The following is an 18,631-nucleotide window of genomic DNA, read 5'->3' on the forward strand; positions in this document are numbered from 1 at the left end:
TTCACTTCATATCAACAGGCTGCACCAATAACACTAATGAGGACAATGGGCTTTGTTTGTAGAAGAGGAGACAAGGCTTCAGTTGTTACTGCTGTGCCACCAAAACACAAAAATGAAACAGCCTGTGGAAAGCGCTACAAAACAAAAATCACACTTCCCTAAAAAAATATTCACATTAAAGTGGAGTGATTTAAAAAAAAACATTTTTTGTTCATAAATGTTTTAAAGCAATCATCAAAATAGTTTTTATTATTGAAGCATTGTTTTTATCAGCAAAGTGTTTGCCCCAGGCCTCTCAGGAGTTTAATCCAGCCGTGGCCCAGTGAGGATGGGCATGAAAAAAAAAAAAAAAACCCCAACTCTGAAACACACACACACACACACACACACACAGAGTTAGCATGTTAGCTCTGGTTGAGTAAAATATGAGTAGAAACTTATAGACTGAAGTTTCAGTCACACATTCAGAATTTGAACTTTAAACCTCACAATCTGCAAAACGGTGTGTGTGTGTGTGTGTGTTCGTTATGAGGCCATAATCTCTCTTTCTCTCTCTGATGGGAAATGTGACTGTTTTCTTCTTCTGCTGCTGAACAAAGACGGCAGTGTGAGCTGGCGGCCCACAACTGTTGTTTGCAGCTGCACACAAACACACACACACACACACACACACACACAATGATGATGGTGATGATGATGATGATGATGATGAAGGAGTACAGCACAACCCATCTGATCAGCTGTAAACATAAACACTGAAACCAACATTATCTGTATACAATATCTGAGATTACAGAAAAACTGTAAATTCATTGTGGCATTGTTTGATATTTGTTGTTTGCACATCACATTTGTGAGTTAAATAAATTATTCCCATAATTTACATCGGACTGATTTTTATGTCTTTAACTTTTAAGATGAGTGTCATATTTGATGGATGAGAAAGACTGCAGATGGATTCATGTTTAACTTTTCTTTCTTTTTTCTTTTTCATCATTAAAAATGTCAACATTTATTTTTTCCTGAAAGGAAGTACAGGGGCCCAGGACGTCAGGGGCCGCTGGGCTCGACCATCTGCACGGGGTCATTAAAATATTTCTGATAAAAATCACCACAACAAGTTGCAAAATGAAAATTGTAGAGAAAACAAACACAGCAATGCAGGAAACTCCAAAAGGGCATATAGAGAGAAACAGAATAACAACAAAGACACAAATTTGTCGTCATCTCTTTCAGCCTGGAGTTTTGTTGAGGGCTGATTCTGTCCAGGAGTTATTCTCAACACAGTTTTGCATCCGTACTGCAGAGATTACAGATAAAAACACAAAATTAAAGAACTACACAATCATATCTGTAACCCACACAACCAGAGGAGGCAGTTTGTGTGTCTGTCCTTTTACTGGGCTGCATAAAAGCCTGAGTGTGTTCCTCCCTAACACAACACTGCCTTCATGTCCTTCATGGTCTGTTGAGACAGCGTTCATCGTCTCACAAAGCTTCCCTTCAAAGCTGCAGCCTCGCCTCAGTGTGTCAGTGTGTCTGTGTGTGTGTGTTGTGAGGAAGATGATGAGACCAAGGAGGAGGATGAAGAACGGCGCGTCACATTTTCAGCATTTTTTTCTTTTCAGGTTTACATCAAGATCTCAGAGTTTTAATAGTTTACACAAACAAACATCTTAATCTCTGACTGTCATTTCAATTTTAGGAGACTCTGAAATTGAGCATCAAGATAATCTAAACTTTGCTTCCATCTAGTGGGGAATTTTGGAAACTGATTTTTATTTTTGCTGTTATAAAAATTTACTTATTCACATAAATTATATAAAAACAGATATAGGAAGAAATTCACAAGCTACACAGCTGCTGCATTAAAGTGATGTGAGAAAAAATGATAGTCCAATTAATTATTCATATGAGCTAATTTGGGATAGTGACTATTTCCCCTGTTTGTACATTGAAATTATATTAATTATGTCTGCTGCATTTATATAACATACTTTTATCTGTGATGCTAAATGAATTTAATATAAATTTACCAAATATGATCCAGAAATACTTAAATTTATATCAGAAAACTTTGTTTTTTGTGCATCTGTAGTGACACATAATAACAAATAACACATTAATATAATGAATATAATAGAATAGAATATGAAATAATAAGATATAAGAAACTGAAGAATTGTGTGTTTGTGTGTTTGGGAAAATCAGCAAACGTTGAGGAAACTGAAGGGAAACGTTTTCAGTGGACTGAGAAGAGATTTAAAAAGACAAACAACAACAACAAAGAGAGTCAACACACACATAACACACAGAGACACACAAAGTTTAAGTTAACACAACAAAGGAAAGGTGTGTGTTTGACCTGAAGGCCAAAGGGGGCCGAGGTAGTCCCGATCCAGAGCTGAATCCGGTCCTGCTCGATGGAAGCCTCTAAAACCTGGACCTGGATCTGGACCTGGACCTGTTAGAGTTATCCTGCAGCCAATCAGAGAGCAGTGGAAGGTGACGTCAGCGGCAACACACCTGTTCAGACCTGAGACCGGGTCAGAAGACCGGAGACCGAAGGAGGGGGACCCGGAGGACCGGGACCGGGACCGGAGACTGAAGGAGGGGGACCCGGAGGACCGGGACCGGAGACTGAAGGAGGGGAACAAGAGAACCGGAGACCGGGACCGGAGACTGGGGGACCCAGAGGACCGGAGACCGGAGGACCGGGACCGGAGACTGAAGGAGGGGAACAAGAGAACCGGAGACCGGGACCGGAGACTGGGGGACCCAGAGGACCGGAGACCGGAGGACCGGGACCGGAGGACCGGAACCGGAGACCGAAGGAGGGGGACCCAGAGGACCGGGACCGGAGACTGAAGGAGGGGAACAAGAGAACCGGAGACCGGGACCGGAGACTGAAGGAGGGGGACCCAGAGGACCGGAGACCGGACCCAGAGAACCGGAGACCGGAGGACCGGGACCGGAGACTGGAGGAGGGGGACCCAGAGGACCGGAGGAGCATCAGCTCACCTGCTCCGCCGGTTTTTACCGTAAACTCCGGGTCTAGCTGATGGAAGTCCGCCGAGCTGCCTCAGCCCGGAACGGAGGGTGACCCCCGCCCCCCGTCATGGCCCGGACCGGCTCCGGGACTCTCCTCTGCCGGCGGAACATCAAGCTGGACTCCTTCCTGAAGCGGAACACGGAGCGGGCCGAGTACGAACGGATCCGGATCCACGAGCCCAGCGTGGTGGTCTCCGAGTCCGTCCACAGGGTCTACATGCACGTGGTCCTGAGCGACGAGCGCGTGTACCTCACAGAGTACCTGCCGCGCACGCTCACCGCGGCCGTCGGCTTCGGGCGCGTGCGCGACATCGAGCTGGTGAGTTGAAAAGTCAAAGGTCAGAGTTCAGAGGTCGCGCGATGAATCGGTGAGTCTGTCGAAGGGAGAATCCGGTCAGATACAGAAACTGAATTAGTTTGAACACTTCACAAACCTAAAATCTTCATTTTCACTTTTTACTGAGTTGTATCACTGAGAGCTAAATTTGGGTTAAATTTAATCCGGCTGTGTTGGATTCTGAACATTTACACACGTACCTTATCACTTAATTGTTTGCTAACTGAGCTGCTCATGCTAGCTGCTCTGAGCTAATTAATGACCTGTGTCCCGGTTTGACTCCCAGTTTGATCGGATGCTGAGTTTCACTTGGACCAGCTTCCAGATTTCATAGCTGAGGTAACAGTGTACACAAACGATGTCCTATTATTTTATACACAGTTTTACTTCAAGCTGCTGTTCGGTTTGTCATTTCTTTTCATGGTTACAATCCTGCATGAGGACAGATTTCCCCCTGCGGAAATTTAAATGACACAGCAAAGAGAGGAAATCAGAGGCAGATATGCTGTGTGAGGAAAAACCAACACCTCCAGTAGAGAGACAGTGAAGTTCTTTTTAGGAAACTGTAATCTTCAGATTATAAATGATTAAACTGACTTGTTTAGACTACTACCTCCTGAAAATAGATTCCGCCTCCAGCGACATCATATCACCACATAACAGGCTGAGTGTGGCAGCTTCAGGCTCTAATTCCTGCACCACTATCTTGTTATGTCAGAGGTTACGAGTTTTAGAGTTAATCCTGTCTGGATTATACCATCAGATTACAGCCTGAGTTCACCTGTGACGGCTTCACAAACACAGGACTAACACACGCAGCTGTCGACTAATACAAAACAGATAAATGAGTTGATTCATGTCTCTGGGGAAGGCACGAGGTTGATGATTTAACCTTTGACCTACAGATTTTTTTTCTCCCTCCATTTCGTCCAAACAGGTGAACGACCTCCCAGATTTCCTCAGCGGGAAGGACAGAGAGTGCTGCCAGCACATACGAATCATCTATGTCACCAACAAACCTGCTGCAAAGGGACTGGAGTGGTTTAGAAGAGACGAGAGGTCAACGCTTCCTCCCGTGGCCCCGGCTGCTCGCAGAAACAGCCACTGCCCGTTAATAAGTCACCCCTTAGAAGGTAAACGAGTGCTGGTGCACAGCTGCTTTGAAGACGATTAAAGAGGCGTAAAAACAAAAACCACTAATCAGTTAAATGTAATCAGGGCTGAAATCAGTGACCTGAAGCTCACGTGTCCTTTATTTCTTTGTCCTGATATCGACACCTGTAACTTTAACCACCTGTGTGTCTTTCTGTCCGCAGGATATCCTGCAGAGAGGTGAGCATTACACTGGTCCCTCGCTGATATAACGCCTAAATCTACTTCAGACCGAAGAAGCTCAGACTCCTTTCTGTTTTCTGAGTGATTTACTGTAATTTTCAGATTTCAGGTGAACACCTGAGACAAACCAAATCCTTTCAGGTTAGCTGGGGTCAGACAGGTGGGGGGGGGGTGACTGCTTTGTTGTGACATCACAAAGTTCCAGAAATCCTGGCGGTTGGTTTTGAGGCTCAGTTTCTGAGTACAGACTAGCAAACTGCTGCAGCTCCTGTCCGTCACCAGCGCTCCGTGTTTTCACTCAACTCTTCTGTTTGCTCGACGTGACGAATCACAGCTCACCAATTCAGTCAATAAAACAAACCATTGAGGAGAGAGCTAACTAACCGTGACTCTTTTCTTCTGACTGTCTCACATCTCATCAGCCTCTTCGGCGTCTCATGTAGCTCATCACTTATTTACCCAAGAGGTACGAGTTTCCCCTCAGCTCACCTGCTGCTATTAACAGTGTTCACTGAGCCGCTCTGCTGTAAAGTACCAGCAACACGCCGAGTGATATTTCATCTGATGCACACGCTGAAATTGAACACAAGCAGGTTGAGTACTTTACTTAATCAATAAAGGAGTTCATCTCATCTGATTTTTCTGGCATTATAAACCAGTCACCTGATCATTTTCATTATAAATCAGTTAATGCTTGGAGTTCATCATAATCATAGTTTCCTAAATACCGGTGTGATGAGTATTCAGTCCAGCCTGGGCACATTTTAACTATGACGCCATCCTCTGTTTAAAACACAGAAGTAATGACTGATCTTTGGGGACTGAATCAGGCAGGGTGACTTTTCTGCAGCGCTCATTACACACCATGACTGTTTAAAAGTGATAAAATGTCCAGTGCTCCGAAAAAGCATGTTTCTGCAGCTCGTCCGTCTCATCCAGGAGCCGCGTTGAATGGAGGAACGAGGACGCCCACGTGATGAAGCCGGCCCGCTCTGCCTCCTGTCCGGACCCTGAGACTCTGGGCCTCCAGATGGTCCCTCACCCTCCCAGCCAACCACCCACCAGCTCCCCTGCCTCACCTCCGTCGCCCTCAGAGCAAAGTCTGAAGAACTTCAAGGGTGGTCAGGTAATGATCAGCTGTACTGTGAAGCATTGAGGAAGAGGAGAGGAGGGGGGGATGCTTTTACACGTCTCTTTTCTTACAAATCCTAATCCAGGTCCCGAGGAGGATCAGCTCAGTCCTGTCCCGCCTGCTGAGGAGAGACTGTGTGAGCAGCAGAGAGGAGAGAGAGGCCGAGCTTCATCTTTACTCCGTTTCTCCGACGTCCACGCTTTACCTGCATCTACAGAGCTCATGGAACAGTTTTATTATTGTGAGTCATCAAGGTGTTTTCACGCTGAGCTCAGTCTGAGCTCTGCTGCTTACCTTCGCCGTGTTAATCTGTCTTCGATGGTGACGTCTAGAGTCACGTCTCCAGTTGGTGCCAATCAGAGCGTCTCATTAGGAGACCTAGCTGTCAGCTCGTAATTTCAAAATAGCTCAAGTCCACAACAATACAATGAAAGATGTTACTATATATTTAAAGGTGTGTGTGTGTGTGTCTTCAGAGGTCCACTCTGTTGTTAGACCCCCACTACAGAAGGAAGTGCAACGTTTCCTCCGAGCCCTCCCCGGGAAAACAGCGTCTGGCCATCAGGTAACTTTTTGATGATTCCTTAATGGGCTGCACAGATCAGGAGGTTTAAACGTCTGTGTGTGCAGTCAGGAGCGGACAGCTCACCTGTTCGGCCAGCTGAGCTCTGAGCTGCTGCAGGACGGCATCAGTGTGGAGAGTTTGTACCTGCTGCTGCAGGAGCTGAGAACGGCTGCTCACCGCAACATCACCCTGCGCAGACTCTTCTGGAGGGTGAGACACACACACACTTTCCTCCATTTCATTGGGGAGTACAGCGCGTGATTTAGCCTACAAGCATAAACAAGAACAATAGTGCTCCCTCCCTCCACGTCTTGGCATCACGTCTGACCTCTGGTGGTTCGTGCTGTGAAGTGAAGTCTCATACTGAAGTGTGTTTTCTCGTTCAGTCCAGTGAGGTTTGTGTTTTCCTGGTTCAAACTCTGGAGGAGACTCTTCACGGAGATCACAACGCCAGTGGAGTCTACACAACAGATCAGCTACTGTGAGTGTGTGTTCAGGTCCTGTTCTAGACACTGAGGGGCCTCCTCAGGGTCACTGAGCTCCTCTCTGTCTCTGACGTCATGATTCTGTCCTCAGACTGAGCACCGTGATCGTCCAGACGCTCGCCATCATGTTCAGAGAGACGGAGGTCGAAGCAGCGAGACTCAACCTGCTGTCTGCTGAGAAGTAAACACCTCGTCTCTCTCTGTGTCTGTGTGTCTGACTCCAGCTTCTTTCCGTTTGTTCAAATTTAAAGCACATTCATTTTTTGGGGGGGGGGGGAGCTGCCAGGTGCTTCTGTATTCCAGCTGTAAACTGAGTCTTTCTTTGCAGAGGAGCTGTGGCTTCCCGGATGCTGCTGGCCTTGATTTGTGATCCACGTCTTCAAACGCAGAGCAGAGGACCGGAGACTGACTCTGAGGTGAGATGGTCTCTGCTGTTTTTAACCTGACCTGATCAGGTGATGATCGCTGTCTGTCTCCAACAGCTTCAGGCCTTCCTCTCTGAGTATCTGGATGCTGCCTGCTCTCTGCTCTTTGAGCTGCTGCTCTCCAGGCATGAGGTCAGTCCTGATTTCAAAAAAAAAAAAAAGCTTCTGAAAAGTCAGAAATGTCTTAAATATTTAAATGTGGCGTTTTTAAAGGCAGTTATTGTACGTGTATATCGGACATGTGTACATGTGTGTTTCAGACCAGCAGGTGTTTCTCCGTTGACAACCTCCTGTCGGTGGGCTGGATCCTCCGAGTGCTGCAGCCTCACCCTCACCTGGTAAAGACCAGCCGACAGCGGAGATGATTCTGTGTCTGTTCCGTCTGGCTCTGACCTACACCCGTTCTGTCTGCAGCTCCCGTTCATCGACCACCAGGCCCAGGAGCTGGTCCTGGTTCTGTCCGAGCTGCAGGATTCAGATCTGAGCCCCGTCCAGGCCGTGCTGCTCTTCCAGCGCTGCCGTTTCCTGCTGGCCTGCCTGCAGTACAACAGTCAGCTGGCCCAACATCTCCGATCGCACTTCAGAGAGGAGTTCAGGTTGGTGCAGCAGCTCCAGAGTCTGAGGTCAGAAAAATACAGGATTGATCCCAGAGATGGACAGCGAAGTGTTTTTTAATCATCAGTATTTCTTCATAGTTATGAGCTGTGCATTCAACACGTCTCCTCCCTGCAGGTACTCTGTGAAGCCGTCAAGTGTGAAGGAGAACCTGCCGCCTCAGTACCTGATCAGCTTACCGACTCTCCGACTGGTCGAGCAGATTCTGACTCTTATAGCGAGCAGATGAACTCGTGTGCTTTCCAACTGTATTTTAGATTTTCACCCAGAGTGAAAGAAGAAGTGTGCCTTTACTGAAGCCTGAGGGAGTTTGTTCAGTAAATTCATCCACGTTTCTGTATTTGTTATTTATTAAATATTGTTTATCATCAATCTAGAAACTAGACAGATGCCAGCTGTTGCACTTCATTATAATTAATGTTGATGTTTGTATAGTCACAGGTCAGATTGTGCAGATTCCTGATGTGTCACACTCTAAATAAACTGTTAAAGACACAATGTGAGTTAAACACATGGTTGATTTTATTTACTTTACTAGGACCAGCATTGTTGTGCTTTACACTTCTCAACACAATTGCCTTGAAATTTCCACAATCACAATAAAAAAAGCTACATAAAACTCACAAACTTTTGAAACACAAAGAAATGGCTGAGGAATTGAAAAAACTGAGCTGATGGAATTGTCAGCTTGTAAGCGTCCATTGGATGGTTAACACCATGACTACACCTGATTAACAAGAATATTTATGAACAGCTTGTGATCCGACAGGCGTCAACATCAGGTTTATTCTATTGACATTCAGAATTTACATTCACTTTGATTAAGGCTGGTCTAAAAAATGATTTGAAACAGAGGCACATGTGACAATACAGATTAATGCTCATTTGGTTGGTACTACCTCAGAACACAGGCCTGTCGTGTCATTTAAAGTTTCGCTCTGGGACTCGAGCTGCTGTACATGTGCAGCTGCAGAAAACTCAGAATCTTCCTCCAGGAGTCTTCCTGAGCGTCCGAATGAGGTTTAGTTTGCCCCCCCCACAGCATGACCACTGCAACGCACGTTACATTCAATAAGAAATTCACACACAACACGGCGAAACCATGAACAGTGGCGTGTCCAACAGACCTTTCTCATTGGTGATAATATTCTTAAAGTTGGTCGCTCTGAAGTGAGGGGAGAACGGCGGCTCGATCAGATGTCCAGCGTTGGGGTACGTCAGCCTGGTCAGCAGGTGCTCCTTACCCGCGGCCCGCAGCTTCGCTGCAATCTGAGGGTCAAAGGTCAAATCACAGAATAGTTTGCATAGTTTCCTCCAGGCTGTTCAAAGCAGCTCACAGTACAGAGCCCACTGAAGCCGATCGGTTCACAGTTCATCCTCTGTTCTGTTAATCTCCAACAAGTGTTGTTTTTATTTGTTAATGACTCACGTCCTCGGCCGACTCCACCGAGGGCCAGTTTTGATCATCCTGACCGTTGACCAGCAATATCGGACAGCTTATTTTTCCAACCTGGCAAAGAGCAGATTTAAAACGTGTCGACTAAACAAATAAAACATAAATAAAAAAAAAAGGCTTTTCTCCTGCAGGCTGAATGATCTATTTTTGATGTGTGTTTGTTGTTTCCTGTTCCCATCCTTGGATTGTTATTGTGACGCTGACTTACATCTATGTTGTTTTCCACTTTCCTCACAATCTCCAGGCCCATGTCTCTCCATATTGTGTAGTTATTCTCGTCGGTGCGGACCTTGTTGTAGTTCTCACTGTCACACGTCACAGTTTGTGTTAGTCAGACTGTGACAGGTCTTGTGTCCACCTTATTTACAGACACCTACTTGAGTAACCCGCTGTACCCATCAGTGATGTGCTTCCCCGGCAGATACGAGTGGTTGCAACTGATACAAACACAACAACGAGGCTGCAACACAACACAAGGAAACAATGTGAGGCGTCACTTCCAGTCAGGCTGCTAAAACCCTGGAAAGGAAAAGGTCAATCTGCAGATACTCACCTTGACTGCAGCGCTCTCAGCCGCCAAGTACATACTAATCAACGAACCCATTGAAAGCCCGAAGAGCCCGACTCGGTCCGGCATCACCTGAGGATGGAACTTGATGATGTTGAATGCTGCCTGCGGAGACAGAAATGAAAGTTAGTGTCTGCATCTGATCTCAAATTCTATCAGGCAAGGACTGAGCTGGACGTCGGTACGGTCTAAAGGTAGACCTCCACGTGGGCCCTCCCGACCTGGCGGGATCTAGTTGATCTATGTGACTGAAACAACGTGGATGTAATAAAAGAACAAACCTCAAAGTACAGTTGCTCATTTTTTCCAGACTTCATCTCAGAAGTCCGCAGATACTCCAGAGCCAGACACACATAACCGTGAGACGCCAGCAGGGCCGCGCGATACTCCAGCAGCCCCCCGCCGCCCCCCCAGAGATCCAACAGGCCGGCGAAGGGTCCTGGACCTGAGGGGAGGAGAATCCAGCCAGGATTAGACTGTGAGCAGAGGGGGAGGAGGCACCCTGGTCCTTCACACATTTAGTCCAACCTGGAGGAATAAACAGGGTCCCCCGAATGCCTTGCTCCTTGACCTCTACCCTCTTGACCCCTGGAGCCATGTACCACCTCTCTGTGACAACAGAGGCCAGAGGTTCCTGGTCTCTGAAGCCCTCGTGGCCGCTGTAGACCGAGATGTTGACCAGCAACGGGGAGGTGATGTCCCTTTTACGTAACCTGGCAGTTGGAGATCAGGAGGTCAGGGTCGTCACCATGGTGACAGCTCACCTGAGGTCGCGAAGCTGCGGGCCATGTTACCTGAGGCCCGGACGGCTGCCCGGGACAGGACGCATGCTCCACAGCAAACCCATGGGCTCCTTCCCCGAGTAGGAGCCCCCGAAACTGGAATCATCGGACACTGTAAAGGCAGATTCTATTGAAGCCTATGGGAAAGTGGAGTCTGACGGCAAAACACATGCTAACCAGTTTCAGCTCTGCACACACATCCACCTCTTAAGGGGGCGGAGTCAGGCACTGCCAAGAACAGCACAACTAATTATATTTAAAATAACTCATAATAATGCAAATCAATTTCTCTATTAACCATTTTAGAGGCAATTTTGTTTTTTAAATGAGTTGCCATGTTGTGTTTATTTGTTAGAGTCAATTTTGCTTAAACTTGAGTTAAACTTGAGAAGCAGTTAAAATGTTTCACCAGTCTGACAAAAACCGGAACACACAGCACTGCTGTTTTAAGATGAAGGTGTTGTTGGTGTTGTGGCTCGTTTTGTGTCTTTGTTGGGTATGTGTCCCACCTGACACCGTCCCTCTGTGGTCACTGATGTAGTGTCCGTAGGCCTCCCAGTCGTCCCGGTCCTCGGAGTGGTGCAGGGACCGGACGGTCACCGGACGGCCCGGGGACAGATTCTCCACCAGCACCTTGAACGTCTCATCCACCAGAGCCCGGATGGGAACGACGGAGAGCACCGGGGTCCGGAGGGGGGCCGTAATCTGCGGGGACACACACAGTTACACAACAAGGTAATCACTTTGTCCGTTATTCCTGAAAACGTGCGTCTCACCGAGCTCATGCTGCGTACACGGTCCGCTTCTGATGATCCGGACTCTCTAAAAAAAAAAAAAAAGACATGTATGAAAGCGTGACCCACTATGACGTCAGCTCTCTTTCACCTCACAACACACCGGCCGGTTGTTTTTTTCTGTCCGCGGGGGCGAGCAGTGCTCGTGCCCGACACCCCGAGCAGCCAGATTTGTTCTGGACATTTTATGTGGTTGTTCTCTTGAAACTGCCGATTGACTTCCAGAAGCAGGAAACTCTGATTCCTCATTCTTTAAAGCTTTAAACACAGCAGACCAAGGAGGTCGGTTTTCAGTTAATTTTGTCAGTTTGTAGTTTGTTTGCTTCTTTTGCTATTCCAATTTAAGCCAACTTCACAAAAACACACAAACACTTTCCAGCGAACGAAAGAATGAATATTAAACACACAATAACGCACCTTGTTTTCAGTTGGAAGTACAGAAGTATAAAAGTTGTGCTGTGTCTTCGGTTCGGGTCTCGGTTGGGATGACCTACCTGACGGACCTGACCGGTTCAGGCTGGATAGGAGGAGCTTTTCCGAAGGTGTGTCTGTGACGCAGCGTGTGGGCGTGTCCTAAGTGACCTCAGGTTAACCAGTTTAGTATGAAGGGGCTGTAATCTCCAAGTGCCAAGAACTCTGGTGGACTTTGGACCCCCCACCCCCCCAGTAAAGGTCAACGACAGTAAATGAAGTGAGCTCAGAACAGAACAGAATGGAAACCAGTAAATTCTGAGCTATTAAAATGATTTCAGCCTCGAAATAAAAAGCAAACATTAGATTCTGTTAAAGTTTATATTGTCTGAGCGCGTTATAGTAAGAAGATTAAATATCTGCTGTGGACGTTGGAACTGGGACCAAAGTCCTCAGACACCTGATGTCTTTTTCTGCAGCACTAACTTTAAGGTTCTTAATTCCAAATTCATCTCTTTCCTTCCTCCAAAATAATCAAACGTTTGTCACACTGCGTCGCTGTAGCGGACATAATTATAATGAAATATATTTCATTTGATACACACTGAATCAAACGTTAAGTTTTATACATGCAAACGTTTTCCTGATGAGTTTACAGTCTCAGTCTCCAGTTTGAGGTCACATCCTGCTCCACCATCTCCTTGATTAAATTAAATGAAAATTAAAAACCCAGCAGGTTGAGGGTTCCTCGCGATGTTTCCTTCTGTCAACCTTGACAGTCAATTACAGCGTGAATGTTTCCGTCATCCGTCGTTGCTTCCTTTAAAGGATTCATCCATCAGTCAGATGGAAGTCGGCGCTGATCTGCACCTTAAAAACTTGAACCTCGCTGATGGAAATCTAAATGCAGCCGCTCGGAATTCCTTTTAGCTCCCACGCAGGATGCAGCCAACTCAGATCTGTTTGGTCTGATCAGATTATGTGGGCATCTTTCCACCCGCCTGAAGTTACTGTCAGAAAGGGTCCAGACCTTGATTGCAATTTACGGTTTCATCTGTTCTTGATTTCTTAACTGAGTCATTAGTTACTGAAGTTTGGCGTGTTGTGAAAAACTGAACATCGGTCCATCAGCAATTTCCCCTTGAATATATTTTTTATGCATCTGAATTAGATCAGCATGGACAGACGGTATTAATGATATAGTGAAAGGTGACTTTGATTTCCATCTCTGCAATTTAAAAGTTGTGAAATGCACAAAGAACCACTTTTATCAGTCAGCAGGTTTATTCTGTTATCATCTCTGTACCGAGGTTACACTGTTTTTATGTCGTGTGTTCAGAGCCAAGAAGGACACTTTAATGGAAACACTTTTCTGTGTGGAAAAGAACAGATCGAAAAAGCTGCTGGGAGCCTCTTTCATCCAGACAGAAGGACAGAAAGAAACCTGCAGACGCTGAAGTCAGATCTGTGAGGCTGATGCACTGAGAGTAAACTATTACCACCGATAGAATAATTAATGTGACATTAACATCCGAGTTTAAGCTTCTCTGCTTCACTGCAGAAAATATTTAATCTTCAAAATAGAAAAATAACGACAGGAAGTTCAGTTAATAACGGAACCCGGCTGTTCCTGTTCCACTTTGGTTCTCAATGAGAGGAAGAAGAAGAAATGGAGGGTTTGGACAGATGGACAGACGGAGTGAATGATGTGTAGATGGAGATAGAGGCCGTTTAAATGCTCGCCACAGGATGCGACTCCACCCAAAGTCATTCAGGATGAAAGCCGCCTGGTTTTAAAATCGCTTGACTCACATTAGTAACATCCATCTCCACTTCCTGTCTTTCACAATGCACTTCCTTTCTCCCCGATTTCCTGCTTTCATCTCCCCGATAAAGGGGCTCCCTGCAGACGTCGTTACGTTTGACATTTCAGAATTTAAGTCATGTTTTTTGGGTCCTGAACGACTTCTAAGATGGAGAACATAAAAGTGCATTCAGCCTGAATTTGGATGATTCCCATGTTGTCTGGCAGTTTTCTGAATAAATCAGGTTGTATCACCACAGAACTTATCCAGCACAAGTCATTTTGCTTTATGGATTTTTGGACATTTTTCAGGATTCTGTCTGATAGTTTGAACAAATACATTTAAAAGTTGATATTAAAGAAGATCTGCTTACTTCTGCCAGTAAATGTTGGCCCGAACTTCAGTTTGCAGCAGAATAGTCATTCACAGGTAGTATTGGTCCAGACTATTTCTGTGGTGAGGGGGCGATCCAGGTCAATGGAACTGGCTGAACTTTCAAACTAATCAAATTTACTGAAAGAGAAAATCACAGCAGCTTTTTTTTTTCGGCCTTCTTGGGTTCAACCTGAAGTTCAATTCAGCCTCCAGGGTTTAATTTTCCCCGTGAAGAACTCAATCAAAACCCAAACGATAAAAGACACGTCGATGATCACAGCGGCAGTTACAACGGCGAGGGTCCTGTCCTCGCTTCCTCGCTGCACATTCAACTCTGGATGACTCTTATTTCTGTTTTTAATCCAGATCAGCCGAAGTCAGACAGTCAGCCTCCCCAGATGAGGAAGAATAATGGCCGACCTGCAGAGCATCCTCCGCCTGCTGCCTCCATCCTGCAGCAACACGGAAAACTACTTCCTCCTTTTTCAGGTCAGTAAAAATCAGGGAAAGGTGTGTTTGTTGAGGTGAAAGGTCATTTGAAAGAGTCAGTGGAGAGCAGCTGAAACAGGAATTTAATATTTTAGGGCTTTACAAATCTAAACATGATATATTGAACCCAACATTTAGACTCACTTTGAATGGAAACACAAATATTTTATTTTCTACCTTTTCCTGCATCCGTACTCAAACTGCTAACCCCAAACAGTGAGTGGATTAAATCTGATGCTTAGTTTAAGAGAGGATCATTGATAAGGTTGAACTGGAGGAAAAGAAGGGAGGCTTGGATGGTTGTTAATTACTGAAATGGTTCATGTGGAGTTGACGTTTATCCTAATTATGCTTCATGGCACTACTACGCCTTTGCATGCTCATTTTAAATGCTTCTTTGTGGGCTTCGCTTTAAAGGGACTAAATAACTTGTTAATTCTGTCAGTGGATCATTTTTTTTTTTTTTTAAGCCTGTTTTCATTTACTGGAGACACAATTCATTCAGATATTATTAAAACACCCATAAAATTATAATTTTTTTCTTTTTTGGGGAATATTCAGTTGCAACCAGAATCTGAAAAGTTTAAAAGGTAAAAGGTGAAGCGAAGATATTTTTACGACTAACGTGAAGAGTTTCATTGAAGATTACAGGAAGAACATTTTACGTGACATAAATATACACATGTATCATCCAACAATATACACACGACAGAATTCATCACAATAGTTAAACATCTTTACAACAACACATGCAGGAAGCTGGCTGATTACAGACTTGATTGTTTTAGCTGATTTTATTTGTACCTCTAATTCAAGTTTCCCCGACCTGATAATGAAATGTCTGATGTCTGTGTGTACAGCTGGACACCATAAACCAAAAGAAGCATATTCACAAGATTATTATTGTCTATATTAAACACAATGCAGCTTTAATTGTCACTAATGAGCATTACATGTGTCGTCATCACTCTCGTCCAACTAATCTCCATGGCAACTGGTGGTGACTTTAACAATGAACTTGACGAACACTGAATTACAAACTCCATTATTAGACATTCATCTGTTGGAGGTGATTAACCAAAAAGGGAGCGGAAATTAATCTGCAGAAGGGGTTCGTTTTAGTTTTTTAATTTAATTAAATGAATTCTGTTTTTTTTTTTTTTTTTTGCAATTTCCACAATTCCACAAAAAATAAAAACACTGACTTTACAGCCAAAATTAAAATACAACACATTAAATACAACTCAAAGGTACAGAAGTAGCAGCAAAACATGCTGTGGCATGCTGTGACATCACAAAGTTACAGATGTGAAACACAAAGTGATGTCTCCAACTGTCCTCTTCATGTCTCCAGGAAATGAACATGTCCTCTTGGTGTGGACAGACGCTCTTATTGAGCCACATTTCATACGGTTGATGTAATGACAGCAAAGATCTTCACGCTAATTCTCCCCAAAAAGCTCCAGCCGGACAGAAAGCTCCTAAATGGACCAACAACTAAACAGTCCAGAGGAAACTGGTCCTCTCTGGTGGAGACCACTGAGAACAAAATGTCCCCCCTTCTGTGTCGTCTTCTGTGTCGTCTTTCCGGTGGTCAGGACACAGACGGGATCTGGGGACAGCTTTTGGGGACGGGGTCCAGGTCCCTGGAGGGCTCTGAAAGGCGGGGGCCCTGCAGGCGGGACAGCAGCGTGGTCCGGCGGAAGCTGCTGTCCGAGTCCTGGCGGCCGAACCTGTTCTTGAGGCGGCGGCAGCAGGGCAGGCTGCCGGCGAAGTCCGACAGGAGGTGTCCGCTGAAGAGCATGTAGATCCAGGGGTTACAGCAGCTGTTGAGGCTCGCCAGCAAGGCGGCGAGCGTGACGGTCGGGTTCTCCGAGTCTGACGGGGAACAGAAAGAGACGTCAACGACAACCGAACTGAATTTCAGGGAGGACGCTGACGGCTCTACGGCTGCACGTGTGATGGACCTTTTCTTTGTCACCATAGTTACCATAACATTCATGTCCTTCCTAAAGATGGCAGAAACACAACTAACTGACATAAATCAGACACTGCTGTCGTCATGACTACAACCACTGAACGCCGCCTGGCAACGTGCCATTTTTCCTTTTATTTTTATTCACACCCGTTTGAAGTCCCACCTGTGACCCTGACGGATAAATGAAAATGATCGGCTTCCTGTCAGACACCCTTCAGGACCCAACATCTGAGCCGGAAGCCGAAAAAACCTCTTTAACTTTCCAACTTTCCATCCAAACATGAACATCTGAAGCTTTTCACCCGAATATCGTGAAAAATCTTTGGTTTTCAGTTCTCAGTCGCTTCTTTTTGTCACAGTTAAAGTTCAAGGATTCATCTGGAAACAGAAAATGGGACTTTTCTTCGGCTGCTGTTTACCGTTTTGACCGTATTTTTTTTTTTTATGTCAAATGAAGATGTTTTTAAAATAAACTGTCCTCCAGGTCAGAAAGAATCACAGAGAGCAGCATCAGACCAACTGAGATTTTAATGGAAAGTGTTGAAGCCTTTAAGTGTGAAAATCTCACAAATTAAGGGAAATGTTCCAAATATAAATTAGCGAAGGAGATTTGAACATTAATTAAACCTTCCTACGACCTTCAGACTTCCTGTGATCTGAAGACATGCAGTCAGAAGGTTTCTCCTCTGGGGACACTGACCCATATCAGTTTTAGGTTGGTCACCTCAGGAGTGGAGATAAAAACCAGGACGACACTTTGGAGTTCTTCTCCGGACCAGGCCGGACCAGAAGGCCAGCTCTGGTCAGGTGGAGGCAGACTTACCGTCCCAGGAGAAGGTCTCATCCCACACGGACCACATCTGCACGGTGAAGAAGGGCGCCCAGCAGACCACGTAGGCCACCACGATGACGAAGGTCATCTTCACTGTGCGTAATTTGGCCCTGGAGATGGTGCTGACGCTGCTGACCGAGTTCCGGCCCAGGATCCCGGTCTTGGTGGCCTCGGCCACCGCGCCCACGCTCCTCCCGCCGGTCTTGCACTTCAGGTTCCTCCAGATGGCGCGGCAGATGAATGCGTAGCAGAGCACGAGCACGAGCACGGGCACGAGGAAGATCCCGGCCGTGAACCAGGTGATGTAGGCGCGCAGCCCCCACGGCTCCACGAAGTGGCCCCAGCAGTCGTAGACGGCCGATCCGGGCCGGACCTCGCTCAGGGAGAAGATGAAGGACTGCGGGGTGCTGAGGACCAGACTGCAGGCCCAGGTGGACCCGATCATGATGTAGGCGCGCTGCGTGGGCTGCGTGAGCGCCTGCAGCGGGTGGCAGATGGCCACGTACCGGTCCAGAGTCATCATCACCATCATGTAGGTGGACGCGAACATGCCCAGCACCTGCAGGTGCTTCACGATCCGGCACAGAAAGTCCGGCCCGTAGAAACGGAAGGTGATCTCCCAGCAGAGCTGCGGCAGCACCTGGAAGAAGGCCACCACCAGGTCGGCCAGGCTCAGGTGCTTCATGAACAGGTGCATGCGCGACGGCTTCCGGCGGGTCCGGTGCATGGCCAGCAGCACGCTGCCGTTCCCCGCCACGGCCGCCAGGAAGGCCACACTCAGGACGGTGATCTCGATCTTGGCCACCTCCTCGTTCCGCCCGAACGGGTCGGTGCTGTTGCTCCCCCCGCCGAGCTCCAGCTGCTGCTGCTGCTGCTGCGTCAGGTTGGAGCCTCCGGAGCAGTTCCCGGGGAAGAGCATGGTGGCCGGCTGTCCTCCCGCCGCTCCTCCGGGGCGCACGGAGGGCGCTGCCCGCCTGTGCGTAACCGTCACCGGCGGAGACACCGGAGACACTCACCCTGAGTGATCACCGGAGAGACCCGGTGGGGAAAAAACAAACACACAAACAAACACACAAAAACTAAATCCAGTTGGTTTCCCTCCGTGACGCACAAGAACTCCTGGTCTGAATCGGTGCTGCGTGCAGCCCCTTTTAAAGGCTCCTGTCCCCCAACACACACACACACACACACACACA

At 46.6% G+C, this 18,631-nt stretch overlaps 3 protein-coding genes across 4 annotated transcripts; 1 reads left to right on the forward strand and 2 right to left on the reverse strand.

The window, feature by feature from the left end:
* Positions 1-3,118: 3,118 nt before the first annotated feature.
* c23h12orf56 (chromosome 23 C12orf56 homolog) lies at positions 3,119-8,174 on the forward strand. The gene is given in 13 exon segments (XM_029495688.1): positions 3,119-3,370; positions 4,326-4,521; positions 4,705-4,720; positions 5,663-5,849; positions 5,941-6,096; positions 6,332-6,420; positions 6,486-6,630; positions 6,807-6,901; positions 6,997-7,086; positions 7,234-7,462; positions 7,591-7,668; positions 7,745-7,926; positions 8,063-8,174. Coding segments are annotated over 13 exon segments (1,827 nt in total).
* Positions 7,849-12,073, reverse strand: LOC115036802 (acyl-coenzyme A thioesterase 4-like). Of its 2 annotated transcripts, XM_029495154.1 has the most exons (13): positions 11,963-12,073; positions 11,528-11,573; positions 11,261-11,456; positions 10,764-10,863; positions 10,498-10,682; positions 10,251-10,414; positions 9,955-10,074; positions 9,779-9,861; positions 9,610-9,706; positions 9,375-9,455; positions 9,073-9,214; positions 8,845-8,995; positions 7,849-7,948 (listed from the first exon to the last, which is right to left on the reverse strand). In XM_029495154.1, exons 2-12 carry the CDS (start codon positions 11,534-11,536, stop codon positions 8,871-8,873), a joined length of 1,302 nt encoding a protein of 433 aa, XP_029351014.1. In that variant the 5' UTR covers positions 11,537-11,573; positions 11,963-12,073; the 3' UTR covers positions 7,849-7,948; positions 8,845-8,870. The 2 variants fall into 2 exon arrangements, with proteins under 2 accessions (XP_029351014.1, XP_029351013.1); XM_029495153.1 differs by lacking the exon at positions 7,849-7,948 and having other exon boundaries at positions 8,485-8,995.
* A 3,004-nt stretch (positions 12,074-15,077) lies between these two features.
* On the reverse strand, positions 15,078-18,426 carry LOC115036623 (arg8-vasotocin receptor-like). The gene is made up of 2 exons (XM_029494866.1): positions 17,427-18,426; positions 15,078-16,503 (listed from the first exon to the last, which is right to left on the reverse strand). Exons 1-2 carry the CDS (start codon positions 18,352-18,354, stop codon positions 16,220-16,222), a joined length of 1,212 nt encoding a protein of 403 aa, XP_029350726.1. The 5' UTR covers positions 18,355-18,426; the 3' UTR covers positions 15,078-16,219.
* Between the last annotated feature and the right edge of the window lie 205 nt (positions 18,427-18,631).

The sequence above is a fragment of the Echeneis naucrates genome, chromosome 23, assembly GCF_900963305.1.
Source record: "Echeneis naucrates chromosome 23, fEcheNa1.1, whole genome shotgun sequence".
Lineage (NCBI taxonomy): Eukaryota > Metazoa > Chordata > Actinopteri > Carangiformes > Echeneidae > Echeneis > Echeneis naucrates.